We start from the raw sequence: 27,698 nt of genomic DNA, 5'->3' as shown, positions 1-27,698 counted from the left end.
ACACACACAACACCACAGTCATATGAAAAACGCGTGGTGTGAACTCACCTTCGCTGCCATTGGGTTTGGAGGCAGCATCGGCCAAGCAGCGTGGACAGGATGCGGTCAAGTCAATGAGACTGTGTTCCGGTGCAGCGAATGGTAGATTTTTGTATTTGAATGTGCTTGGCGTTGGTGGCGCTATCAAATGTACATACATACATACATAATACAGTATATATTTTACATACATACAATAATACATTTCGCATGTACATATTTATAAGTATATCTAATATGTTTATATACTCGTATATGTATATATAATATATAAGTAATATATATGTATGCAGTTTGTAATCGTAAAATAAAAAACTCAACCTAAGTAAAGATATGTATGTATGTACTTAGAGGTACATATACATGTATTTACATTTCTTAGCATATATGTATGTATTGTACATAGGTATATAAAGTAGAGAATACTTAACTAAATAAAAACGAGAAAAAATGTAATCTTTTGGCACATTTAAGGCGAGACTAAACTTTAAGTAAAAATGTTTTAAGATGCAATTTTTTCTACTATTTTAATGCATTTTACAGCTATAAACATTTAAAGTTTTCCAGAAAAAAACATATTAAAAAAATATGTATATCTATCTTATATATGTACATAGTTTATTTTTAAAAAGTGAAGCGCGCATGTGACATTTCGTTAATTAATTTACAACTTTTTTGGTTCAATAAAAACCAAAAACCTAAACAAATAAATCAAAAGCACTACCACAACGCTGGAATATAAATTTTTAATGCCCAGTAATTAAAGAGCGCGGGAGGGAGTATTATTGGCCGCACTCTGCGTTCAATCCCCTTTGCGTGCACAATTAATAATCAGCAAACATTCGCTCAACGTTTATTATTGACGATTGTATCAATCAATTTTATCATTATGAAAATATGTCCGTCTGCCAATTACACTTGAGACAAAACGGTTTAAATGTGTAGGTATGTATAGGCATTTGTGTGCTAATTTCTTTTAAAGCCCAAGTGGTTTAGACGTGTGCGGAAACGGTGAGTAGATAATTCTAGTCGAATAAGACGAATGCGATCGATTACAATGGATTAAAATAGTCAATATGTAAGTTTCAAAGACAAAGGGAGAGTTTACATAGTTGGATAGAGTCATGCGGTTTCGGCTTACAGATATTTCAAGTTAACTGTTGTGTATGGCTTTCTAATTGTTGAGCACTTCAAAAACGAAAAATGTGGTAATTTTTATAAGCGAAGTATGAGCAAAAATTTTTCAACGGAGCGTATAGCTTAAACAGGTTTGTTTGTTAGAACTTATGGTTTACTAATTAAAAAAATTTAATAAAAAAGTATAACAAATACTAAATTTACATAAAAAGAAAATTCATAAAAAAATTAAAAACAAAAGTAATAATTATGAAATTAAAAAAAAAAATTAATACACAAAAAATTTAATAAATAATCGATAATAAACAACAATCAAGAAAACAAGAAAAAACGTAATTGTCGGCTATACCGAAGCTATAATAACCTTTACAGGTACATTTTTTATGGCATAAAAGGGTATAAAAAAAAAAAACTTCATTTTGACTTTGATTGGTCAGTTCGTATGGCAGCTAGATGCGATAGTGCTCCGATCGAACTTTATGTGCAGAGATTGCAGCATTGCCTTGCCAAGTCTAGTTAGCCAAATTTCGTAGGGATATCTTGTCAAATGAAAAAGTTTTTCATACAAGAACTTGCTTTTGATCGCTCAGTTTTAAAAAGACAGCTACATTTATGCTATAGTGGTCCGATCTGTACAATGTGTTCAGAGATTGCAGCGTTGCCTTGGACAATAATCTTTACCAAATTTTGTAAAGATATCTCGTGTAATAAAAAAGTTTCAATACAGCTACTTAATTTCGATCAATTAGTTTGTATGTCAGTTACATGCTAAAGTGGTTCGACAATGGCGATTCCGACAAGTGATCAGCTACTTGAGAAGAAAAGAACTTTTGCAAAATTTTGATATTGCAAAAACTAAATCGATCTGGTCTCTTATATATATATTTTATTGGGCCTCCTACATTTACTTCTGGGTGCTACCAACTTCGTGGCAAAATTGATATATATACCGTTTTTAGGGTATAAAAATAAAAAATAAAAATAAAAAAGATGAATAAACCATAACATAAATCATGAAAAAATTATTTCTTACAAAAAATTCGTTTACACATCGCAAAGCTAACTTTTGGACTTTGGTCTTATATTTAATAATTGAAATGAGTACATATAGGTACATATAAATGTAAATACATACTGAATATTGATTACACAGCAATTTTGTACATATGTTATCAGTTAATTATGGGCATCTCCCTTTTTGTCGGAATTGCACAAGTTTCTTCAGAATAACCTCGACCTTAACATTAAGGAATATTTTTGGAAATTTTGTAATTGTTGGAAAGAACTTTACGAAATGTAAGTATGTGCACCTATATTTTTTTGAATTAAAAAAAGTCACGCGACAGTTTGTTTGGTACAATATTTGCACATGCATGTGTGTGCGTTTCGATGCAATTTTATTTTAACTCAAACAAATTAACATATAATTCTCAAGCTATTAAACAATCAACTAAATACAGGATGATACGCGAAATTATTGCATAGGAGTTATGGAAATCTTTTTACTTTGAGGTTGTAAAAATGAAGTGCTCCAAATTAGGGTAAACAACTTGTATGACAATACCCCAAATTAGCTTACGGCACGAGTTGACATATTTGTATGGAAATTGTCTTTTGCGTGCCTATGCCTTTCTGATTGTTATTATTATTGTTGTATAAACAAACAAAAAAACACAAAAAATAAAAAAACGCACAAGAACAATTAAATCTAATTAGACATGAACATGCAATGGCATTATTTATTGTATAATAAACATTTGAAAGTGATGAGTACAAAGTAAAAAAAAAAAACAAAAAAAAACGAAGTGTAATAAGTAAAAAAGAGCTCAGAATAAAGGAGGTAGAGTGCAAAGACACAAAGATACTTTTATTTGTATTTTGTTTTTGCAGCTTTGGGGGTTGGTGATAAATTGACCAATGCGGTCATTATTAGGCGCTAAGATGACCAGAAATAGGGGGAGGTCTGCTGTTATGCGAGACTAAAACCGAATAACGTGAACGTGAGCATGAAAGAAATGTGACGCCTGGCAACGTGAATTTTCGAGAAAAGCATAGCAGGCGCTTTGGCACGATTACAATAATCAGCTGCAATAACAAACACTATTATTTTCTTTAAACGCGAATCAAAATAAACTGCAAACTAAAGTACATATACATATGTAGTACAAAACATTTGCTTATATATGCGCATGTATGTATGTCAATGAGCCATTTGTTGGACAACTGACAAATGTCCAACTGACGACGATGGGACTTTGTGCCACCCGAATTGACACAGCTAAGTGCAAGAAAGCGTACCTAGCCAAGTGCAGTAGTGGATGCACCTACGCAAGAATGCATTTCTACAATGAAATATGTACTTACAACTATATATATATATTTATGTATGTATGTATATGTATTTGTGCAGTTGTTTTTAATTCGTTGGTACGACATAGTACAACTATTTGCACATTGAGCATGATTCAAGTAGAATGAAAACCGCTAGTAAAAAATATTTGGCAAATACTTTCGAGTGACGGAAAACCGCGAACATGACCTTTGAGAAGGCAAACGAAATACTATACTCTGCAGATGCCTTCACATTGAGTGAATCAGGGTTATTTCTTTGCTGGTAGAAAGACAACCATCTTTTAAGCGATTGCATGCGTTATTACAATGACTTTATAACGCGTTTAAGCAACTCAGTTTAATGAAAAAAACAAAAAAACGGTAACTTCGGCTGTACCGAATAATACCCTTCACGAATAAAAATTTTTCCATTTCTCCATTGAGACATAAAAATGCTCAGTGTAAAAGAAACTATAGACGAATTAAAAAGTACTCGTTACCTCTCTCGTTTGGAAAATCATGAAAAAGTACTTGCGATCCAGCTGCTGGATAATAGTGAACAATGTAGGAGACTAAAAAGATATCATCCGTTAGATCTCCCCTTTCGATTCAATTGATTTCACCTTCATTTTTGTAAAATATTTTTCATTGTACTTCAACATCATTGTTTTTAGTTATTTTTATTTTATTAAGAAGACAGATTCTGAACAAAACTTAATATTACACTTAAAAAAAATTATGTATATGAGCTTGATTTTGATCGGCTGGTACGGCAGCTAGGTATATGATATAGTTATTGGAACTGAACAATTTGCTCGGAAATTGTATAGCGTTATCTTAGCCCATAATCCCTGTTAAACTTCGGGATTATATGTTATCAAATAAATAAAAAAAATTTCATACACAAACTTCATTTTCATCGTTCAGTTTATATGGCTGCTAAATGCTATAGTGGGCAGAACTGAAAGATTTATTCGGAGATTGTACCGTTGCCTTGGATCACAGTAGACAAAAAAAAGTGTAGTTACTTTTCTTCTATTTATAAATTTAACTTAATTTGTGGCATTTTGTGAATTTCATATAAATTACATTATTAATCAAGTAAACTAAATCTACCAAGTGTTTTTCACTTTTAAAATTTTTCAACAATAAAATGAGTGGGGGAGTGTCATCAGCAACATATAATTATTAATAAAAAATTAAGGCAAATATATAATATATGTGTGTACATATGGTTGCATTTTGAGCATTTTAAAATTACTTTCGATTTAATTATTCAATAAAACCGCACGCTTCACTTTTTAATTAATTTTTCTAATTTTTTGGGAATATTCATGTTTTTTGCATTTTTATTGCTTGCAAATATTTTTCTCTTGTCTGCATTAGAATTTTTCTATCTTTTTATATAGTAGCACATCTAGTGATATTTTTAAATAAATAAATATACTTATAATCAATGCAAATAATTACCTTCTTTATCTGTGAGATCCGAGAATTTAACGCCACCACTATATTTTTTTCACAAAAGAAGAAGAGATTAAGAATTAAATCAGTCAACATTTACATTAATAGAACTCGAAAAAAAAATTGTGAACTATTCTCAATTGCGGAAATGCGCAAATTTGAAAAATTTACTTTTTTTAAATTTAATTAGTGCAAAAAATGTTTAAAAAAGTTATTGGTATACTAGATTATTGTATGTGTCAATACTACTGTACTTTATGTCTCACAGCTTGAACAGATTATATATATAAAGCACAAAATGTATAATTTGTATATTTGCTGGCAGTATTTGACTTAAGTAAAAGTAAAGAATATATTTTGTAAACATTAATTTGTTGTTGTTTTCAATGTTAGTATTGCTAAAAGGTTGTTTACAGTTTAACTATTTAAAGATTTATTTTAATGCCAACAAATCTTCAATATATTTTTATGAAATGAAATTTTTTGTTTTAAATTATTTTCTTTATTTTGCATTCAATTAATTTGAATTTTTAGGCATTTACCTGAGGAGCACGGTAGCCGTTTCAGGCACACGGAATACCTGAAAAAATTATTAAAAGCTCATTTCGTTTGTCATGGTCGTGTAACAACTAGTAGATTGTATTGTTTTTCTTTTTAATTTCCTAAAAAATTATTCACTAATAATTTTAAAAAAATTCTACTAACGGGTTTTGCGTATAAAACGTGCTGAATTGAAGAGTAATTTGAACTGTATTTGGTTATTATTTTATTTTTCTGAATTGAATTCTGAATTTTATTTTCAGAAATGGATGTTTTAAGCTGGTTATGCTGTATATACCCACATACAATTATGGCTGAATGAAAATCTAAATGATCACAAGAGCTGTTTCTTATTCTAATCTATCTTAACGATATTTGACGTTTTTAAATCAACAAGTTTTTCTCACTTTGGTTCACGGTTATGTATTAAAATATTTATATTCACATTTTTACAATTAACATATTATAATATTTCCTGATTAAAACTGTTTACCTAAAGTAGTAAGGTACTTGTATTTTGTTAGTTAGTTGTTTGTTTAACTGTGCAAGATTTTAAAATTCACCAATATCCCTAATAGCCCCCTGCGTCTAAAAACCACTACTAGATTTAGCTAGTTGCAATAAAATAATAACATGAATTTCTATAACCCGTTAGTCGTCGAAACTATGATATTTTACAATGATGGAAATATACACATTTTAATAAATATTATATTACGTATTATTATATTACATATCAACTATTAAAATGATGTAAAGTGTGAAGTCTTTGAAGAATTTTAGTTCTAAACATTTTTTTTTTTAATTACAAACTTAGGGTTCAACATTTTGTTTATTTTTTAATTCGGTATTCGGCAGTTTAGTTTATTTCAGATTTAAATCCGGTTTTTGAGATTACAATTTTTATTTTCAATCACGTATTTGGGATCAAAAAATGTTTTTTCAATCCCGTTTTAGGGATTAAAGAATTAAAAAAATTTTTAATTAAGATTTTCGGAGTTACAAAATAACAAAATTTAATACAAATGTTAATTCAATAATTTTTTTATTGTATTATTTGCAACTCTGATTGTCAACCAAAGAATTGAATTCTTAGTTGCTTTTATTATTAAAAAATAAATAAAATGTTTATTATGCTTTAATTCACTTGCACAAAAAGTTGTAGGACATATTTTTGAAATTTAAACCTCAAGTATAAATATAATTTTAAGCGACTCATAATTTACTTCCAAAATTAATTACCAAAACGTTTTTAATTTTAAAATTTAATTTCTTTATTTAAAATATTTAGTTTATTTTATATTCCAATTGAAATATATGTCATAGTTACATCATTGCAAAACGTCATTTTATGCGAAAGATATGGAAAATATTACATTGTATATTTTTGTCTATTGTTTTATTGGCGCATATTCATAGATATTTACAAAAAACGCTGACATTTTTAAGCTGTGAATAGTGCTTTTGTATTTAAGAGCACTTTTCTCAAGTAGGAAATGTACTTGTTGAGATTCGACTGAAAGTCTCAATGAAGTAAAAAGCAAATGTGAACTAATCAGAACGATGTATGTATGTACGTAATCTTCGTGATGAAGAATGCTAGTATTTATACTATTAATATATGCACATAAATACGACTTTATGCAGCTATGAATATGCGCAAACTAACAAATGAAATATCATATTTCCACAAACGAAATTAAATAAAATACTGCTATTTGCTTTAATTCGTATGAAACTTCCTCCAATAATAACTTTAGTAAGTAAGGACTATATTGTTTAGTATACATTAGACATTAGAATATTTACAGAAAGTAGAATCAATTTCAATTGGTAAGTAGTGGGGACTTTGTGAGAAACAAAAAAGAAACGAATACACCTTGTAATAATTCATTTAAATGCATCTAATATTCAACATACCTTCCAGCCTAAATTTTCAAAGAACGTGCACAGACGTGACTGGCCAGTTGTTTTCCCACCACATGGACCTGCAAAGAAAGAAAAAGAAATATATAACTGCATCTTAAATATTTATAGCATGTGATTTAGAGAAATATATAAACAATATCTATATATTATAAATGTATGGTTGTATGCAATGCGGATTTAAAAATATAAATCTCCTGCCGTTTAAACGCAATTATACATCGCAACACCCCCTACTACTCAGTGATGCTCACACAAATGACCGACTGATGTATGGCAGGTGAATAAGTGGTAAACAAAATGTAAATGTTTGGCTTATACGCTAACCGTTAAAAATACTACCCTAACTTTAATATTCAAGTTCAAATGTGCAATGAGAGAATTTTCGAGCAAATGAAGGTCCATGCAACATCAGCACCACAATACTCTCACCTATCTACGTAGAAGTACAAAAATTCAGATGCTATGTATACTTGCCATACATACAGATACATAACAGAACACACATCACCATGCTGACCTTGAGAAAATAACCAAAACAACAACAGATCAGAAAGAACAGACACCTCCTACTTGCTTACACGCCCATTATATGACTATGACTTCGACAGTTATCGATACGGACAGGCCCACTGGAGCATAAAAAACGTATGCACTTGTACATGTAAATTCTCAGTATTACTCTATAAATATGAAAAATAAAAACTAAGTAAAATGACGCTAAGGGTTGCTTTATTTATAATGCAAAAAACAAATAAATAAAATATTAATCAATAAAAATAGAAATTGATTGAAAATTCGCAAAACATCGCAGTAGGAAGTCGAATGTGCATATGCACATACATACATTTTAATGTATGTACGTATGTTTATACATTTATGGAGTAAACTTTTCCACCTATACGCTTGGGAACTGTCGTGATTGTGACTAAGCGATTGGCTTTAAATTGAATATGATTGAAATGGAAATTGCTCTCATATGCACAATAAATATGCATTTGTAAATGTGATTGCAAGAACGCATGTTTATCTATATGATAGTGTCTAGTAGATAGAATATGTAGCAAACAAACTATGCAATTGTTTTTCAATTGAATGAACTACATAACGGTCAATGGGCATATTTGCAAAGAAGCATAACTGACGGTCAATAACAATTGTTAAGCAGTTAATGGCTTTCGACATAATCACTTACAACAACTGGCCAAGTGCCGTAAATCAGATAATGACATATAAATATTATATAAAGTGGTTAAGTGTAAACACATGCATTTTTTATTCAATGATAATTGCTTTCAAGACTTCAATGCATATGAATGTGTAATAGTGAGCTAGTTACAACTAAATTAAATATATTTTATTTTAGAATAAAGACAAAAAGCACACAGGGCAAAATAAACGAAGTAATACTTGTATGTAAGTTATGAACGCAATGCAAACCCAGAAAATTACCTATATCATTGGCGTTAAATAAACATTTATTTGTTTTATTATTTGGACAAAAGTGTTTACATGTGATTGTTTGGTAATAACATAAAAAAACGTGAACGTATTGGTACAAACCATAGATTGCATTCGTGGTTTGATAAGATAATATACAAAATAAATCTACGAATTTTACATTAACTAATGTCGTTCATAAAATGTGTAAGTAAACTCAATGTAATTCAAAATTATTCATAAATTGAAATAAAAAAATAAATGAAAGATATTAAAAAAACGCAATATAAAACGTCAGTTATATTGAAAAATTAGTGAAAGCTTTAACCAAGAGAATCCTAAAACCAATCTTCATAAAACGCAGGTGGCTTGACCGACCACCTGTCAAAATAGTGGCAGTTTAGTTAATATTTTTTCGTGTAATAAAACAAGTCGTTTGTTCGAAACAAATTGTAATTGTTAAAGCGTCACTGAACTTAATTTTAATCAATGCATTTGTTAATTTCACTTTTTGTATTTTTTTACTTTGATTATTACTTTTTTTAAATTTAGCTTAGCGAGATTTCCATCATTCATATAGGGCAAAGTTAGCCGGCTACTACACTATGGTTTTCGTATGGAGATAGAAGCTTTCAGTGATAAGAGCTGAACCACTGCAACAATAACAAAATAAGAGCTGGGCGTGTCGTTTTTAAACCGGCGTTAATGTTACAAAATGTTTTCCAATAATTAAATTAATTAGTTGTATGAGCTACAAAATACACCTTCATGACGGTTATCAATTTGAAAATGCATAGATGTTGGTATATATAATATGTATTTATTTACATAGTTTATTTATTATTTTTACAAATTATCTGCACTCAATACAAAAAACCTAAATAAAGATTTGAAACGTTTGCATTTTTAATTCTGCATATGTTATGCACAAGCATATTGGAGCATTTGCCGGTATTTTAACTAATTTCTTAGATTCTTTTATATCACTGTCTATACGTACACATGTATGTTAATATATAAGTCTATAGCTGATCGTAGAAGACGATTTTTAAATAGATTTGACGCAGAAGCGAGCAGCTTGTTGAACAATGAATGTGTTAGCGGGAGCACTTATACATATCACCGAATTGACTTTTGGCAACAGTTGTATATAGTCCGTTGTTCTTTCGTGCATACAACTAGAGCATGTACATATGTACAAACTCTGAGATTTCTACAAAATTTCAAGTATATTATCTCAGCCATGAAATTAAAAAAAAAAATTATATGTTAAGTGTGTTACCTATTATATGCGAATATGTAACTGAAAACTGATACCTCCCCGAAATTTCATAAAACTGGTTTAATTGAATTAAACAAATAGCAGGTATGTACGTAGTATATGTATTGGATTATGAACACGTGTACATAAATATATTGTTTGTATTAAAAAATGCAGCAACGCCGGTTGACATAAAGTTATACCGCACATTCTAGCCACAAAAGCGAGGATAATCAAGAGAAACATAACAAATGATAAATTATATCGACAATTCTACTAAAGTTTGGTATGTAACAAATTTCTTTATACACTGACTCCAATATTCATACTGCGAATACCGAATTATTTCAATAAAATTTAATTAGGTATATTGAACGTACTTACCGCCTGTTAGCACTACTTTATAAACACGCTTTTTAGAGGCACCATTTGTTTTGGCCAGCTTCAACCCAGCTCGTGGATTTAACTTTGGCGATGTCTTTTCGGGTTGTTTTTGTTCATCCATTTTCTTTTCAATGTCCTCTTGTTTGGACTGTTCCTTCGTTAGTTTGCCATTGACATTTTCTGTTGTTTCGTCCTTGCACTCCATTTTGACCAACTTACAGAAGATTGACTCACTCAATAAATCTTGTTGCACTTTTACTTGTTTTTCACAGCTGATTAATTCACCCCGTCAGTTATATGTAATGCGCGTATATGCGAGCGCAGATATAGATTTGTTGATTGACGCTTATGAATTCCGAGCTATGTTGGTGTTCTTGATACGATTTTTCCTTTGGCGTATATTATGGTTTGTCAATTTTCTTAAACTGGATTTTTTTGCTGTCAAAAGATTTTTTATATTTATAATCGAAACCGTTTACTTTGGCAAGGTGTTGTTTTTTCCAATTCTGAGTTGAACTTGATGAATTCTAACATTGAACTGTGTGCAGTGGGGATTATTCCGCTTCCGCCAAAGTGAAAAACTGAAATATCAGTTTAGCACGCGGGTTACGTTCGCCTTCAATCAACAATGAAGCAACGACCAGATATGGGCCGAATATCAGAGTTTACGTTTATCCTGTTTGTGTTTGAACATCTTCGGAAAGTTTGCACGGTATTTGCGTAATAAAAAAATTGTTTAATTTCACATTCGCAGACACATGGGAAAGACCGAAAGATTTATTCACGGTTAAACACGAAATGTAAATTTGCTTGGAGCCAAATCACTAAAATGACTGAGAGAACATGGTTGGAGAGCTCCCCTTTTTATGTAATTCGATGCAAAGGTGCCAGATGATAACAACTGCGTAATTGTCAAGACTACGGAAAAATAATTGTGCCAAAAAATCAACGTCAAGGAAATAAATTATGAATTTAACTTTATATTATAATTCTATTAATGTAACACAAATTTTACTTCTTTTAAATTATATTTATCAAATTATTAACAATAGAATATCAAGAATGTGGCAAAATTATGCGAAACAGAACACTGTGTTGTCGGATCAATATAAAATTTTTAAGTAAAAAAAGTAGTTTTACAATATTTTTTGCGATTATATGCTATCTTATAAATTTTTGTTTTTAATTACTTACTTATATGTAAAATTACTAACGTTTGAATATAATAGGAGCATGAATAAATATGCGATAAAGAGTGCACAACTAATTTATGTGTCACCCTTTGTTTCATTACTAAATTATTTACGATTATCATTAGGAAAGTTATTTGCAATTGTTCGAAATTATCATTTGGTGTGAGGAATTGGAAAGTGTATGACGTGTAAACACATTTGCGAAAATAAAAAGATGAAACTCTATGTATGTTATAAAATATTATCTAGAGCAAGCAAAAATACAGTGCATGAGTAATAAAAACAGTGTAGATTTCAAACTACGTAATCAAAATGATACGGAGTGTATACAAAGTTTCGTTTGAATTTCATTTGACAGCTGTTGCGAATGATTGTATGAGAAATAGTGAACGCTAATTGTCAGCTGATTGGGGAGGTAGCAATGTTGTTGCACTCTTGCATAAATCCCAAAAAATATTGAACGTATAATCAAACGTGTAAAAATTAACATATAATTAAGAAAAATCAAGTGCCTATCAAAGTCAATACAGACAATTGGAAATTTTAGTGGATTAAACACTGTAAATTTGACAAATTAAATATAGTATCCTCCGATAGAAATTGTGTTTTGATAGCAACATTGTTTCGACCTTCACCACCAGCTGTGCGCGGCAACAAACCAAAATCCAATTGTTGAAAATTCAATGTGGTTTCGCCATCAATTGTTCAAGTGCACTTCTAAACTATAATATTGTAATTGTGATGGAAAACGTGTATATGTGAAATTAAAGTAATAAAAAAATTTAAAAAAATCAAACTTCGGAACTGTAATGAAAATAAGAAGATTTGCTGCGCTAGCTTTGTTAAATATATTGAATAATTTGCTACACGCCTGGAATTTGATAGCTGTCCTTGAAAGGAATTTTACTTCTATTTTGCGAAGCATACATTTTTCAACACTCTTTTTCGTTGCAATGGATGGCGAAGGTGGAGAACAACGTGATCATATGGAACACGTACCAGGAGAGCCTATGGATGAAGATGATGAGGCACCCGTGATGGGTTTGGGATATGATGTTGATGACGAAGACGACGAAGATGTTGATGAAGAGAATGATGATGCTTCGGACATGTCTAGCGAGACTGATTCCGATTATTTTGTTGAAATGGATAGTGACGACGCTTCTGATAATTATATACCTGGTTATGGTGGTGATTCTTCAACCAATTCGGAAAGCGAAAGTGAAATTGGCAGCAGTACATTTTCTAATCAAAGAATTCGCATGCCTAATAAACCAATATATACTTTTAAACCTCAACGTTTAATGAAATGTAATTATAAAAAGAATTGTGCGCCAAGAGACTATCCCTTCGCGCGAAGTGGTCATCGCGTAGTCGCTTCCGAATCGCATCTTTATACATTAGGTGGTTACAATCCAAGCAATAGTAATGCAGCTATACATGGCAGTGGTATGCTTTTTCAAGAGCTATGGCGTTTTAACTTAGCAACTAAACGTTGGGTGCTATTACACAATCCATCAACGAATCGAAATATGCCAGGAGAGTTGGCATCAAATGCGCTTATCATTAGTAATAATTTATTAATTGTAAGTAAAATTTAGACAAGGTTAAAAGCTCAATTTATCTCTATCTGATATCGCCTTTATATGTACATATGAACGTGTTTGAAATATATACACACTTACGCACATAAAATTGTTTGCATACATGTAAAACATTCATATTATTTTATATATTTACAAATATTTATATAACAAAAATTTTATTTTCCTTTAGTCTTACGGTGGGACTGGATATCCCTTCGGTGAATCTTGCTCAAATGACTGCTATATTTATCAAACACAAGTTGATAAACCCAGTGTTATGCGTATTGAGGCTACTGGTGATGCGCCCACTCCACAGTATGGTCCGGGTATTGTCTTACATGAACATTATTTATATACAATCGGTGGAACAACTGGCTATGATTACTCTTGTGATGTGCATCGTCTAAATTTGCGCACACGCGTGTGGGAATGCGTTTATATATGTCGACCATATATTCGCGAAGATCCGGAGGGTCGCTACAGACATGAAGTGGTCTACGATGGTCAGTATATCTATGTGCTCGGCGGTGGCACCTCAAATTTGGTCTACGATTTGGAACGTATTCCGGCATTTAATTTGAAAACGAATCGTTGGGAATATTTTGACACTCTACCCGATAGATCATCACAACCAAATCAACAAAGCTCGCGACCAAGTTCTGTGTACCCAAAACCAAGAAAGTGCTTTTCCTGCGTGCAACATACAAAATCTAATGGTGATGTCGAAGCATTCATAACAGGTGGCTTACAGGTAAGAAGCTATAGTAAAAAATTAGTTTATACATATGTATGATTATTTTAAATTATTGCAGTCTGATCAAGTATATTTTGCTGATATATGGAAATTAAATTTTACAACTAAACAATGGACATTAATACAAACAGCGTCGCTACCAAAACCATTGTACTTCCATGCAGCAGCACATAGTCAGAACGGTTGTATGTATATATTCGGCGGTATTGAATATGATATTAAACGCATACGTCGTTGCAATGATCTCTACAAAATGTGGATGACCATACCAAAGTTAAGCGAAATCTGCTGGGAGGCTGTGTTGCATTATAAGCCCAATCTTAAATCGTATGGTCACACACAGCTACTTAAAATGGGTATACCAATATGCTTTGCTCATCGTTTGTGGTATTCTACTAAAACCAAATGATTATTTAAAAATTGAATGGAACTAATAAAACGCGACGTTTAATTAACAGTGATAATAACTATTATTTTTTACTCCATAGGAACATTTGGCCATTAACGCATTAGTATTGAATAAACAATTAACGGTAGTGGTGAAGCAAACAAAGAAAATAATATATAAATAAAATAATTACATTTATAAATGGAAAATCTTATACTTATGTACCGCGTGATAACAAAAATTATTTGAAATATGTTCGTTTAAGAAAATACATCGAAAATAACAATGAATTTCACTTACTGTGCACCATTTTTCAAGTTTGGTTTTTAATGCAAACAACAATTTCTTATAAAATTTAATAAATTTCCGGTGCTCCAATGCGATCTATTTTGAATTTGGCTAAAAATACAACAACTTCAGTATATATGTTAAATTTTTCTTTTTTCGAAAAGTAAGAAACACGCTTTCAAAGCTAGTCATACATAAATCGGATAACAGAGAACTTCAGAACTTTAACATCAATACTCACGTTTAGCTTGGGCCACAGCTCCATTTACATACATAAACCAGCATACATATGTATTTATATACCTACATAAGTGTGAATTAAAATAAGTTAGTAACATCCAGTTTCATAAGTGATCGAGTCTAGAGTCTAATAGCTTTGTGCTAATAATGAACATATACGTACTTATGTATGTGTATGTGCGTATGTATGCAATTAGATTTTCCAAATAATAAGTAATGTAATTTATAATTATAATAACAGAAGTTTAATTGCAAAAAATTTACTTTTTTGAGCTGCAGATTACTAACTATTGTTTCGCAAGATTGGCTTTTGAACTCAAAATTACTCTAATATTTATGTGATTTTTACGAGTACTTCAGCCAAATAATTCGAGCCAACAATGCATTGCAAATAATTATGAATAATGATATCAATGATTAAGAATTGAAAAATAATGTACACCGAGCAGTTACAATTGTACATACTTAAATATATATGTACGAAAAAAGTAATGACCCGCATATGCATACATAAATTATGTGCTACGTACATATGTGTGTATGTACATACGTGTTTATTGCCATGGCTATGCTAGAAATTTAGTCTTAGTATGTATGAAACATATTTAGCTAAAGTTAATTTTTAATTGTAAATATGCGATTGCAATAAAAAAACACTTTCAGAACAATGTTTATTGTTTTACGTTTTTGGCTGCTAAATATACTGAGTTTATTTATAGTAGGAGATGGGTCTATATGAAAGTGATATAGAAATATACGGCTTGCATTTATGTACCTTCTATGTAAGCCAATTGTCATCGTGGGAGATCGTTTGTATGTATTTGCATTACATTTGTTATTCATGTAACAAAATCATATTACAAAATCTAGTGCCTGTTGCATTTGTACTATCATTTGAGTAGTCCAAGTTGAAATTGACCTTTCTCTGAGTTCATTAACCTCTTCACTGGATGTAAATGCAGTTGATGAGCTGCAATGATCGCTTTTAGAACACAAACAAGCTGGTGTTCAAAGCAAAAAAAAAAACAAATGCGTAATTTATGTCTGTAGCAAGAACTGCGTATTTGTTTGCTTTTCAAAAGCCAGAACGGAAGGTTATGCGCTTCATATGCAGTCGTAAACAATAACGTGATAAGCAGTAAGCATATTCGAAGCAGCTGATTTTTGGTGGTGGCACATTGTTGGATTGCTTATGTTGCTTGTGTTGTTGATTTAGATGGCGGTCACATGGGGACTCCTTTGTCGCCGAATATCGGAAAATTCTCGTTTGGTGTCACTCTGTGCGTTCACACGAGCGTAAAGAGTCCAGCAACACGAGTCGAATATTTTTGTCATTCGTTTTCATACAATTTTCGAAAATGTCTGTACGGTTCGGTTACGCGACTCTTAGAGCGTGTTGCCATAGTTCATTTGTATGCTGGTATGGTGGTCTCACATTTTGCTTGTAAGGACATACTATGAAAGTGGTAGACGACAGTCGGGTCTACGTAACCGGAACGGACCCGGGTTTATTCCGGCCAAGGACTGTCAACTCGGCAGAATTCTGCCGCTACAACAACAACAACCAAGTGGTAGAAGAATATTTAGAATACCCGCTTTTAATATTTTCAAAGTCCCTTCGTCGTGCCTCGTCGTCCCCTCGCCAACAAAAAACTGATTTTGCAACCAAAAGAGTCGTTTGTGCACTGCGACTTAATATGCGACGTATCAAAATATGTTTGCTTGTATTTCAAATGATCTATTTTAAGAATACGCATTATGCATTTAATAAACAAGCCCATATGGGGAATGACGTCATCACCAAACAAAAGGTATGGTATTGTATATATCATATGTAAGTATGTATTTAAACAAGTATATAAGTATGAATGTTTATGAGCATTTCTAATTGTAAACTGCATCTAGTTTTTATAATTTTAAGTTGATCAGAATTGGTGTAATGCATATTTTGCTTTTTATTCATTTGCACGGTATTTTAGTTATTCAATTTAAAACCAAATCATGTAATAATAATTTATTTGAAAATAAAATAAAATATTTACAAAATTTCAATTGGAAATGCAACACTGTTCCAATGTGGATGGTATTGCTGTTATCGGCCGTTTTGTTTTTAGTTGTGATTTATGTTTCATATTATTTATTGCAGATATTTTCACAAGTTTTTATTAACATTTTTATACTTATAAGTGCAAATATTGAAAAGCATGTTAAAACCAAAAGCCCTAACACAAGTGCTAGCACAGGCAAACACTGGTGGTGTGGAGAATACACTGTACGTTGATATGCCCCTAATCGCCATACTTTTTGGGTTTGACACAGGACTATTACAAATTCCAACATAAATATGTACAATTTTAGATTACTTAGTCAGGAAGGCGCTTTGCTTGCCTACGCCGGTTATGGAGATAAGGATGCTCGTGTAACTGCGGCAATCGCAAGTAGTATCTGGGCGGCGTACGAAAAACATGGGCGCAATGCATTCCGTGAAGATCGACTAACGTTTGTGTTATTAGACTGTGAATGTGGGCATGTGGCTATAACACAAGTGGGTTATCGTATTGTATTTAATCAGCTCATTAATAGTAATAATGATAAAATTTCAGGTGGCCAGCATATTGCTTTGTTTGTATGCAAAGGAAATGGTCGGTTTGGGTTTACTTAAACAGAAGGCGATGGCATTGGCAAATTATCTAGAAGGGCCATTAAAACAGATTGCAGCTACATAAAACAGCCATCATCGTGTATCTACAATATATGTGTGACTTGATCAAGCCAAAATAGTGGACTAAAAATATATTAAGCCTTTAAATAAAAGTAAATTAGTAATGAAAAATCTAGAAATGATTATGTATTATTTGTATGTACGTAGATATAATTAGATGAAGTGGAATTGGCGTATTTCAAATTAATTACATACATTTTTGTAAGCCGTTTAAGATTACAAACGATAAATACAGTTTAAATTACACTTATTTATAGTATGTTAGCCATTATGCATACAGCTTTCTACGAATTCATTTAACTGAGTGGTTGGTTTTTATTGATACTATTGAATTTAAAACTTTGTATGGTAAATAATTGAAATTGTATCTTTCTCTTTCGACGCCACATATTATACATTAATTTTATTTTATTCAATGGCATAAAGTTTTAATGTACGATCCATGCTTGTTGAAGCTAGATATTGTGCATGTTTGCCGAAACGCACACCTGTGGCCAATGCTGTATGATCATTAAAGACTTTTAAATCCTGCCATTGCTTGCAAAGGTGAATCCTGTAAAGTAAAGAGAAAATTATTATAAACAAGGAAGTTGGTAATTGGTATCAAAATATTAATTAGGACATAACCTCTAACTATGAATATGCTACGTTTATTTAGCTACTCTATGTACGATTTTAGTCAGGTGTTGATTTTTTAAAATACCATAGAAACGATTATTTTATTTATATTAATTTTTTTTAAGCGTGAGTAGCAAATATTAACTGGCAACTAACTTGACAACGTATTAAATAATTGTTTTGTAGATAGAAATTTTGGTGAATTCAAGAGCTTTGCAAAGATGAAAAAATTTAAAAAGAAAATCTACCGAAAATATGAAGGTGAATTATTACAACAAAATATATTAGAGCATTTTGTTATAAGCTTTAAGGAAATTTTTGAAATTTTGCTTATTAGATTTTTACGATGCGAAAGATTTACGCGATCCAGACACTTTTCCAAACATAAACTTAACTATCAATGATTTTGATGCGGTAAGTTGGGAAAATATGAAAATTTTAACATTATTATTAGGCAAACATAATCATTTTTAAATTTTTACTTTTCAAAAATTATTATTCGTGAGTTGGTATTAAAAATTTAAATTGTTTGGATTTTCCGCTTCTAGCGTGGCGGTGTGGTGAATCCCCGTGCACCCTGTCTCGTAACTACTATCGATCCAAGCTACGTGAAGGATGCACGTACGCAACGCTTGGCTAGGAAATTTCGAATGAAAACGTACCGTATAATCTATATATTAAAATTTAAATGAAATTGAAACAAAATTTATATACGATACATATTTTTAAATCTATACAGCGATATATTATTGTTACGTGAGATAACACGTAAAAAATTTATGATCTACTCAACACAACAAATGTATTTGGATAAAGAACGCGAGAAAAAACAACAGGATGACGAATATCAGGGGCTGCTGAATTTTTATGAAGTATGATAACAAACAAATATAATATATTACACAGATATATGAATAAACGAAGTAAATTTAGTCCACAGAAAATGCATTGGAAACAGTTGAAGCGAACGCTTTTAAGGATATGACAGCTTCACTTGAGAAATGGCACGATTTACAAAAGTGCACATTAGCAGATGAGCTAAAAGCGGCGATAGAAGAACACAGGCGCGCTTTAGTCGAAGCGCATGAAGTTTATCAACGATTTTTATATCTACTTAAATTAATTGTAATCTATTTACTAACAGCAAATTGTGTATAACTATAAAAGTTTAATTTTTTTTTTAATTTTATAGGGTTATTTTGATGAAATTGACGATGAAGCGGTTGGCGCTGAAGGTGACAGACTAATTTTACCTAAGGAGATTGCTGAACTCAAACCACAAAACGAAAGCGAAAGCGGCATGAAGCAAATAGAAGTTGTTAGAAAATATATGGATGTGGTTGTGCGTCCATATTTGGCTAAAAGGAATCACTTGAATGCGGATGTTTGGTTGAAGGTCAGCACTGGGAAATATGATTAATAATTTATAACTAATACAGTATTTGTTTCTAGGGGTTTGATCTGACTAGAAGCAAACTTACAAATTATTATAAACGTTACACAAACTTGGCGCTGTTAAACCACATTGTTGCATTGGTATATGAAAAATTCGTAAGTGTAATTAAAATAAAGCCGACTATATATTTTACAACGCCAACCTTTGCAGCAAAAGACACAGGCACGTTGCAAAATCCCACCAATGCTTAAAGATCCCAACTTCATGAAGGAACGTGTTGCAGCATTAAAATTGCAGGCAGAGAAGACTTTGGTGAAATACGAGCATAAACAAAGTCGAGAGTAAGTTGATTAATTACTTGTACATGAAACATTTAAATTAATATAAAATTTCTCAGCAAATTGTCATTAAAACTCAACGCCATAGTACCAATAATTTTGAAGACCTTACAAAGATCTGCAATGAAAACTACGCAACCAGAAAAGGCACCAGCCCAGTTGAGTGACATCGAAAACGCAGTGGGAGATGAGAACCAAAGTATAAAATCTTTTCAATCGCGACAAGAGTCGGCTTTAAGCTCGTGCCGCGATGAACCAGATACTACGCTAGCTAAAATTGCGCTAATCCAAGCACATCTCTTGGTGGGAAGTATTTGTTGCTTAACAATCGATTTTTTAACCACATATTTTTACACATTACTTGTAGTGGCTACTTAACGAATTGGATGACATGCCACCAGAACTTTGCAAGGAAGTTGAGAAACGTGTGCGATGGCGCTTTAAATTGGCGAAAGAAAAGTCACGCCGAGCTTTGGTTGAGCAAACACGTTTGCAGAATTGGCTGACACATTTTAAAAAGCATGAATTGCAACGTCAAAGGGACACAGCTATTTGTGTGCGCCGAAAAATAGTACACGAATTGAAATAATAAACTCAAAAATTTACAATTTTAAAAGATATGTTGTTACTATTTCTGCTTACCTGACATCCGTGCCCGCTATAGCCAAATATGTACCACTCTGGTCAAAGCAAAGATCCTTAACTTCATAACCATCCTCCAATTGTATTGTCTTGAAATTTTTCAATTTACGCAAATCCCATAATTTGACGCAGGCATCATCTGCTGCAGTAGCCAAATAATAACCGTTTTCCGAAAAACTAATCGCTGATATCGGTCCAGTGTGTCCAGGGAAATTAGCTACATTACTTTGTTCTTTTAAATCCCAAATCTTCACCTGTGAATCATCAGTACCAGTGCCGAAAATCAAACCGTCAGGATGGAATTGCGCGGTTGTCAAACCCACCTCAGCAGTATCAATTACCTGTAGAAGGGAGAAGTACGAACGTATTTTCATATGTGAAGTGTTGCAATTATGCGTATTAAATTCTAACCTTTGTTAGCAAACGCCCTGTACGAATATCCGAAAATGCCCAATGCTTGTCCGAAGATGTTGACAGTATATAATCGCCTGTTGGATGCAATGACAAACCGGTAACAGGTCCATCATGGCAACGTAGCAGCAACTGTGTCTGTGAAGTGGGCACATGCCAAATGCGTATAGACATATCGGGTGAACCCGTAATAACAGTATCCTCATCCGGATGATAGATGACTTTGGTAATCTTTTTTGTATGCCCCTTAAGTATAGCTACGACCTGTTCGGTATCCTTATTGAATACCGTTGCATTTTTATCATTACCACCCGTCAAAATTTTACTATGATCCGCACTATTAATGTCCAAAGCTAAAATGCCAGGTATCGAAGCCGAATGTAGACCAGGATGTGAAGCAACAGTCATAAATGTTTTAATTTGTTCTTGGGTAATCAGCTCTTCCGGCACAGTGCGTCCACGCTTCTTGCGTTCCTGTGTCAAAACAGTAGCTTTGTCTTGCAACTTTTGTATAACTTCGGCACTCATGCCAGCCTGCTCAATAGGTTGCGTTGCATTACCTGCCGCTTCGGCAGCAATAGCTGGTTGTGGTATCGAGGTTGGCGCAGTTGAGGTGCCAATACCAGCTTGTGGTTTGAGTGTGGCTAAAGCTTCCCGTGCAGCTGCCACCTCCTTATTTAAACGAGAAATAACACGACATGCAGCATCGTGCTGATACAACGCATGCGAGAGTTCCTGTCGCGCCGTCTGTAATTGTTGTCGTTGTGTGAACGAATGCAACATAAGTGCGTCCCATTCATCTTGCATAGTCTTCAATGTGGCTGGTATACTAGTAGCACTCGGCGGTTTCGGTTTCACTATTGGTGGTGTTTTTATATCAATCAACTCCTCAACTTTCATTTCTTTGCCGGTGATTGGGTCGCAACCATTCTCGAGTATGTACTTTTCTATGATTCGCTTTTCAAATATTGCGCCCGAGTGTGGCGAGATGACAGGTGTGTCTGGCACTTCATTTGTAACTAAGAAATTAAAGAATTAGTTAAATATTAAAATATCAAATATGTTTAAAACAAAAATGCTATTTGAGATTACTGACAGCGGCAGCATTAGCGCCTTCAAACATAACCTAAAAATGCATTGATGCTTGATTTAATTTTTCTACATACTTGCGCAGACCAAAGACATTGTTTATTGTATTTTGGTTGAAGTTTAGGTTTTGTTAAAGAGATTTGTGTCCAAATTATTATATTTTTCTAATAGTTAAACTACTTTTTTGCACCCGAAAAACAATACACTGCGTCTGAGCGGAATAGCCAATTTATAGTGTTGCCAGACGCCAAATATTGTATAGATGTTACCAGCTGTTAAAATTTTTGCTCTAAATATACTTAACCCTTGGTTATCAAGAGAGGTACTGTTTTTATTCATATATTTGATAAATCATTAATAGTTATGATGAATATACGAAATAATAATTTAATAAATTGTTTCAATCATTTCAAAAATCTTTTGCAATAAAAAACTTAATGTGAAATACAAGAAAGGGTTGTCAATAGTACGTGATACATATACATATATGTACATAAATCAATGTTGGAGCTCGAACAAACTGTTGCATCGAACTCTCTGCAACATCGCTCCTGCGGTCGGTAACGGTTTAACTAAATTGAACCCGTTAAGCGAGAGGGATTCGAAGAAGATGTTATGCTTCAAACAGTCACCGACATTTCTTCCTTCCGTACTTACCGCCCGTATCAAACCAAATTTGTTAAAAGTTTTGCCCGTAGTTGGAACGCAGAAATCAGTTGTTCTCTTTTGTTTTCATTTCATTCAATGTTGCTATTGTTCTATTTGTATACACGATTTTTCACACATTTGGTTTTTAAGTTATAATTTTTGATAATGTAAAAGCTCAAAACTAAAATACATCTATTAAAAATAGTCTAGCTATTTATAAATAAGTGTATTCGACTGTGATTTTGAGTTATTTTAAAAATATTTCAAATATATTCCAGTTTATATTTTAAACACTATAAAATATCGAGACTGGCAATCCAACGGTGGTAAATGTTCATTTCCATTGCGCTCTCATAAGATAGTTCGTATCAGCTGATTTGGTCCACGGTTTTGCGTGGGTGATTGCTTCAAGCATTAATGACTTCATGGAAATGGCGTTCAGTGCCTGTCTTAAGTTGATTACATTCTAGCTTGGTTGGTTACATTTTTTATGTTTTCAGCTATTTACAGGAATGACCTCTTAATGTCGGCATAAATAAACACCACTAAGACGAATTGTGCTTTTGTTGGAAGCTTTGATAAAAAATGATTGTTTACTTTATAACTTAAGGCAGCTTTAACAAACAAAAGCAACACTATTGAAATGAAATCGAAATTTAAATGCAAAGAATACCAAATCTTAGAGGAGGAACTGGTTAGCAATGTGCATAATTCATTAAAAGTAAAAATGAAAACAAAAAATGATAAAAGTAAAATAAAGATATGATTAGTATGCATTGCCATGTGATGGAAGCAACGAAAAGTTGGTTTTAAATCTGCTTAAGTATTGTATAAATATTTTGTCATGTGACTTCAAAGACTTATTTAAATTTTGTGTACAAAATGAAGATTAATTAGTGAATTATAGTATTCACAACTTATTCATATAATATTACTTTTAAACAAGTTTCATTTGTTTTTGAAACTCGACTAACTGTTTTAATTTGAATTTAATAAAAGGTTTAATTTAATATACGGCTAAGTAAATTAGCTAGTAAAAAAAGTAGTATTAGCTATCTTCGAATCGACTTACTACTATGTTTGAGCTCTGCTCTCTAGTCGAAAATTCTATTTGATTTATGACAGTTGTTTGTTCGATATACCACTCTCTAAGATTATGGTATTAGAAGCAAGAAACCACGATAGGGGAAAACGTTGGTTGTTGGTTTTAACAGCACATTTTACAAAGAAGAGTTTGCATTGTTTCAACTTTTTTTGTGGTTAAACATATGCACATAACTTTTAAATGGCACGTAATTACATTAAGACCAGAAAGTTTCCGGAAATTGTTAATAAAACGAACAATTTTTAATCTTCATCAATATTTATTTTGTCACCTTCTAAATATGATCCTACTGAAGCGATACACATAAGCCACCTCAATTTCAATTTCATCGAAACATGCCTTGTAGGCGCTGTTCGGGATCGCCTACAGTTCGCTCTGCGACACTTTTAAAAAATTTATCAAAGGTTTGATAAAACAAATGTTACTGTTTCGAAAAGATGATTCGAACTGATCATCATGCGGTGTGTTGCTAAATTCCGTACAGTCCGAAGCACAACATGAACTCGAGAATGGAAGACTTAGAAATAAAATATTACGAACGAAAATGTCTTAAAGATTTACAAAATTATTTTGAATGTTTTTAAACTCACATGTTCGATAATGAAAAAAGCTCAATCGGCAGCTATCTGAGTGAAATGGAAGCGATAAACCACTGACGTCTATGCCATCTGATCAAATTTGACTCGGACTGGTCCATATACCATAAGCTGCACAAACCGAATCGATAAAAACCTTTATCTTAGTTACAATATATTCTATTTTTTAATGTTTGTGAATGAGTTTGATCTCCATATGCCAAGTGTGTGTTTGGCAGCTGTTTGTTTCCGACACGAAAATTTTGTCTGGCGCTTTTTACCATGGAAACAAATTTGAACAACAAGTTTACTCAAAATTTTGTGTTCCAATGGAATCACAGCAACGGAATTAGGAATTAGTAAAGGTCGTTAAGTCATCGAAAACTTGCCTCATGCGAGTCGTCCATCAACCTCTGTTAATGACGATAACATCGAAAACATTAAAGAAACTGTGCTTGAAAATGGTGGTGTTGGCATCAGAGATATAGCAGATTATCTCAACATCTCTTATAGACCGACTCAATATATAATATTTTGGTTAATCCTTTGGGAATGAAGCACGTCAATGCTAGACTCGTATCAAAAAAACTTAAATCGTTTGCAAAAGCGACGTCGAGTAGAGGTTGCAAAGAAGATGCTTGACAAGGTAGCTGGTGACCCAACATTCATTAACGCATTATTATTGCTGATGAGACGTGGGTTTATGAATTTGGCGTCAAATGTATCATTGATAGACTGTTATCTAGCCAAAGACGCTTCAAAAATGAGAAACCAAAAAAAAACAAAAAAAGAAATTCGCTGAAGGCATTGGAAGGCACAGCGGAGGCTTACACTGGTTGTATGGTAAATTTGATTAAACGTTGACATACTTGTATTGGCTGTGAAGGCAATATTAAAAATGTCTATCACAATACGTGAAAATTTTGGTGTTTTGTCAGCCCGGGGTATAATTTGGTTCCATAGCCATTATTAACTTTAAGACTGAGAACTACAATATTTTGAAAAAAGAAATCATTCATTACAAAAAACTACTACAATCGATGGGCCACCTTTAATGGCTATTTTGAATAGTAAAATCAAACGTTGTCAAAAATCTGTTGGCAAGCTTCTGACACCGTTTATTTAGAAACAAAACTCACACCACAAGTGGAAGGATATTTATAGCAAAGGAAGGAGAAGATGTTTGCATACATGTGGGCTTGGCTGAGTATACTAAGTATAATTAAAAAAGAAGAAGAAGATAAAATATAAGCAGAAGTAAAAATAAAAAATAGCTCTCTTATATCGTTTAGCCGCTTTATCGAAAACTAGTTTGATATGAAACTGAAATGCCGAGTAAAAAATTAATTCTCCAAAAAAGAAAACCAGAAATTCGACAAATTGCCAGCGGCCATAAACAAGATTCTCCTTTTTATATATAATATGTAATGCAAAGCCAGTGAAGAAGCCTCCTCGCATCGTAGATGACCTTGGGTATTTCCTGTTATAGACATGATGCATGATCCTCTAAAAACGTGTTAAAATACGGTACTTCGTGCTCATGTAAACGGTCACTGCGGCGATTCAGCACATCCAAGTATGTACGAGTATGTGTATATGCTTACAACAGTCCCATAACGCGTCTGTCGGCTTGTATAAGAAGTGGTTACACTTACAAAGCTCGCTCTCTGAAGGTAGCTTCGACGGAATGCAGCGGCAACTGTCAGGCACTTGATTTATCACCTGCCACAGGTTGCATATTGACGACCTGTGCGCACTGACGTGCATGGCCAAAAATGCACTTGTGTGTGTGAGTGAGTATACTTATGTAAGTGTAGCTGATAGCTGATATATTAATATTTAGTTGCAGCAGTCTTGCAAGTAGATTGGCAGCAGTGGTACGAATAATTGAAAGGTTTTCGAAGACAGCGGAGCATCCGAGCAGCTTGATGCAGCGGCAAATTAAATACCAATAATATTGACCTTCATGCAGTGCAACGCGAATACGCATTTGCAAAAATGGATTATGCATATATAAAACAACAACAACATATATATAATTCGATTTGATTGTAGTACGCAGTTTTTAATATCGCTTTACAGGGTGATCATTAATAAGCAATTTTACTTTGGCTCAATTTAGGTGTTTTCACAGCTTCGAAGGAATCTGAGAGTCGAACTGTCGCATTGGCCCAGCTTTTGATATCACTACCCAAATTATTATATATTCATTTCGAGTGCTAGTCCTTTTAAGAGGCATAAACTTCAACTGATTCAAATCATCTGAGAATACGTTTTCTGGCGGTCTGCAAAGTCTCAAATTTCTGCCCGGCGAGTAACTTTTTCATGTTCCCTGTGATTATTTTACTCTTCTTCAGGTGGTTGATGCAGATTACACTTTGTGAATTCTAGAAAACACGTCACTTATTCCGTCGCTAACTTTCTCATATCCACTATTTCATGCAGAATATAACCCACGCAGTCTTTTGAGTTGCCTATTGAGTCAGCTATCTCATCACGTATCAATGCGTATCGTAAACTTTTCCAACGTTATTCTCCATGGTAGCCGTTTTCAGAGCACCCCATCAGGGGCACATCAAAAACCGTCCTACGAATATGTTGAAACTTCTTAAACCAATTTTTTACGCTATCCATTGAAGGAGAAGACAACATCCAAGAAATCTTTTATGTTACTTCCAAAAATAAGAGTCGAATATCCGACCCGTATTACTCTTTTGTCGATGAAGTTTAAATTTTGACAGCCGTGATAGTCACGCCCTTAGGTTACGTCTTCCTTACTTATAATCGATATGATAATAAAAGATTTTCACAATGTTACTTTCATTGAAACCCGTATTTGTAAAAAAATGGGACAGTAGATTTACACAAACATCTCTTGAGACAAATTATTCAACACATAAATCATTCGCTATAGACAGGAACAGGTGGTATATGAACTATATGCGTGAAGCATAAGAACTTCCCAACCAAACTCCAGGAGCTTCTAGTGAGTCACTATAGATGTGTGTGTCCTGGCGTTTACCTGATGGAACAAAATTCCTCTACTATTGGCCAAAGCATGCCCCTTTTAGGCGATTGGTTTCTTCAGACGGTCCAGTTGTTGAAAGTGCAGGTACGCATTAAGAGTTCGGCCATAGGTTAGCAGCTCATAGTACATTATGCACTGCCAATCCCACCAAACAC

General features: G+C 32.8%; 5 protein-coding genes across 8 annotated transcripts in view; 3 read left to right on the top strand and 2 right to left on the bottom strand.

Annotated features, from left to right (window-relative positions):
- Ttd14 (TRPL translocation defect 14) overlaps positions 1-11,370 on the bottom strand; it is a 29,425-nt gene extending 18,055 nt beyond the window's left edge. For 2 of the 4 annotated variants that reach the window (XM_036369843.2, XM_014248177.3), the window contains exons 1-5: positions 10,523-11,370; positions 7,432-7,499; positions 5,514-5,551; positions 4,978-5,015; positions 49-180 (exon numbers count right to left, since the gene is read on the bottom strand). In XM_036369843.2, the coding sequence (XP_036225736.1) occupies positions 49-180; positions 4,978-5,015; positions 5,514-5,551; positions 7,432-7,499; positions 10,523-10,727 (481 nt within the window). In that variant the 5' untranslated portion in view covers positions 10,728-11,370. The remainder of the gene's footprint in view (positions 1-48; positions 181-4,977; positions 5,016-5,513; positions 5,552-7,431; positions 7,500-10,522) is intronic. The other 2 variants (XM_036369844.2, XM_014248178.3) reach the window with 1 other exon arrangement.
- Positions 11,371-11,863: 493 nt separating this feature from the next.
- slim (scruin like at the midline) lies at positions 11,864-14,522 on the top strand. The gene is made up of 3 exons (XM_036369842.2): positions 11,864-13,301; positions 13,492-14,052; positions 14,114-14,522. Exons 1-3 carry the CDS (start codon positions 12,525-12,527, stop codon positions 14,462-14,464), a joined length of 1,689 nt encoding a protein of 562 aa, XP_036225735.1. The 5' UTR covers positions 11,864-12,524; the 3' UTR covers positions 14,465-14,522.
- A 2,544-nt stretch (positions 14,523-17,066) lies between these two features.
- Positions 17,067-17,812, top strand: Lamtor2 (Late endosomal/lysosomal adaptor, MAPK and MTOR activator 2). Its single transcript, XM_014248180.3, has 3 exons — positions 17,067-17,243; positions 17,330-17,516; positions 17,575-17,812. Exons 1-3 carry the CDS (start codon positions 17,176-17,178, stop codon positions 17,695-17,697), a joined length of 378 nt encoding a protein of 125 aa, XP_014103655.1. The 5' UTR covers positions 17,067-17,175; the 3' UTR covers positions 17,698-17,812.
- On the bottom strand, positions 17,795-22,426 carry Prp19 (pre-mRNA processing factor 19). The gene is made up of 4 exons (XM_014248179.3): positions 22,265-22,426; positions 21,099-22,117; positions 20,688-21,028; positions 17,795-18,246 (listed from the first exon to the last, which is right to left on the bottom strand). The coding sequence occupies exons 1-4, from the start codon at positions 22,281-22,283 to the stop codon at positions 18,102-18,104; spliced, it is 1,524 nt and encodes a 507-aa protein (XP_014103654.1). The 5' UTR covers positions 22,284-22,426; the 3' UTR covers positions 17,795-18,101.
- On the top strand, positions 18,518-20,661 carry LOC118682201 (uncharacterized). The gene is made up of 10 exons (XM_036369846.2): positions 18,518-18,572; positions 18,649-18,725; positions 18,860-18,969; positions 19,051-19,183; positions 19,245-19,436; positions 19,504-19,707; positions 19,764-19,862; positions 19,918-20,048; positions 20,105-20,348; positions 20,413-20,661. The coding sequence occupies exons 1-10, from the start codon at positions 18,533-18,535 to the stop codon at positions 20,632-20,634; spliced, it is 1,452 nt and encodes a 483-aa protein (XP_036225739.2). The 5' UTR covers positions 18,518-18,532; the 3' UTR covers positions 20,635-20,661.
- Positions 22,427-27,698: the final 5,272 nt, after the last annotated feature.

This window comes from Bactrocera oleae, chromosome 4 (assembly GCF_042242935.1).
Source record: "Bactrocera oleae isolate idBacOlea1 chromosome 4, idBacOlea1, whole genome shotgun sequence".
NCBI lineage: Eukaryota > Metazoa > Arthropoda > Insecta > Diptera > Tephritidae > Bactrocera > Bactrocera oleae.
Note: the sequence above shows the minus strand (reverse complement) of the source record. Positions and strands in the feature narration are given on the sequence as shown.

Excerpts from the sequence above, each read along its gene's own strand:
- Lamtor2 (XM_014248180.3), top strand. The coding sequence starts at position 17,176 with ATGTTAAAACCAAAAGCCCTAACACAAGTGCTAGCACAGGCAAACACT. Across the intron at positions 17,244-17,329 it reads GGTGGTGTGGAGAATACACT|ATTACTTAGTCAGGAAGGCG; the intron begins GTACGTTGATAT and ends GTACAATTTTAG. Across the intron at positions 17,517-17,574 it reads GGCATGTGGCTATAACACAA|GTGGCCAGCATATTGCTTTG; the intron begins GTGGGTTATCGT and ends ATAAAATTTCAG.
- LOC118682201 (XM_036369846.2), top strand. The coding sequence starts at position 18,533 with ATGAAAAAATTTAAAAAGAAAATCTACCGAAAATATGAAG. Across the intron at positions 18,726-18,859 it reads CTATCAATGATTTTGATGCG|CGTGGCGGTGTGGTGAATCC; the intron begins GTAAGTTGGGAA and ends TTCCGCTTCTAG. Across the intron at positions 19,184-19,244 it reads GGCTGCTGAATTTTTATGAA|TCCACAGAAAATGCATTGGA; the intron begins GTATGATAACAA and ends AAGTAAATTTAG.
- Prp19 (XM_014248179.3), bottom strand. Across the intron at positions 21,029-21,098 it reads CAGGGCGTTTGCTAACAAAG|GTAATTGATACTGCTGAGGT; the intron begins GTTAGAATTTAA and ends TCCCTTCTACAG. Across the intron at positions 18,247-20,687 it reads ATAGCGGGCACGGATGTCAG|GATTCACCTTTGCAAGCAAT; the intron begins GTAAGCAGAAAT and ends TTTACTTTACAG.
- slim (XM_036369842.2), top strand. The coding sequence starts at position 12,525 with ATGAAAATAAGAAGATTTGCTGCGCTAGCTTTGTTAAATATATTGAAT. Across the intron at positions 13,302-13,491 it reads TTAGTAATAATTTATTAATT|TCTTACGGTGGGACTGGATA; the intron begins GTAAGTAAAATT and ends ATTTTCCTTTAG. Across the intron at positions 14,053-14,113 it reads TCATAACAGGTGGCTTACAG|TCTGATCAAGTATATTTTGC; the intron begins GTAAGAAGCTAT and ends AAATTATTGCAG.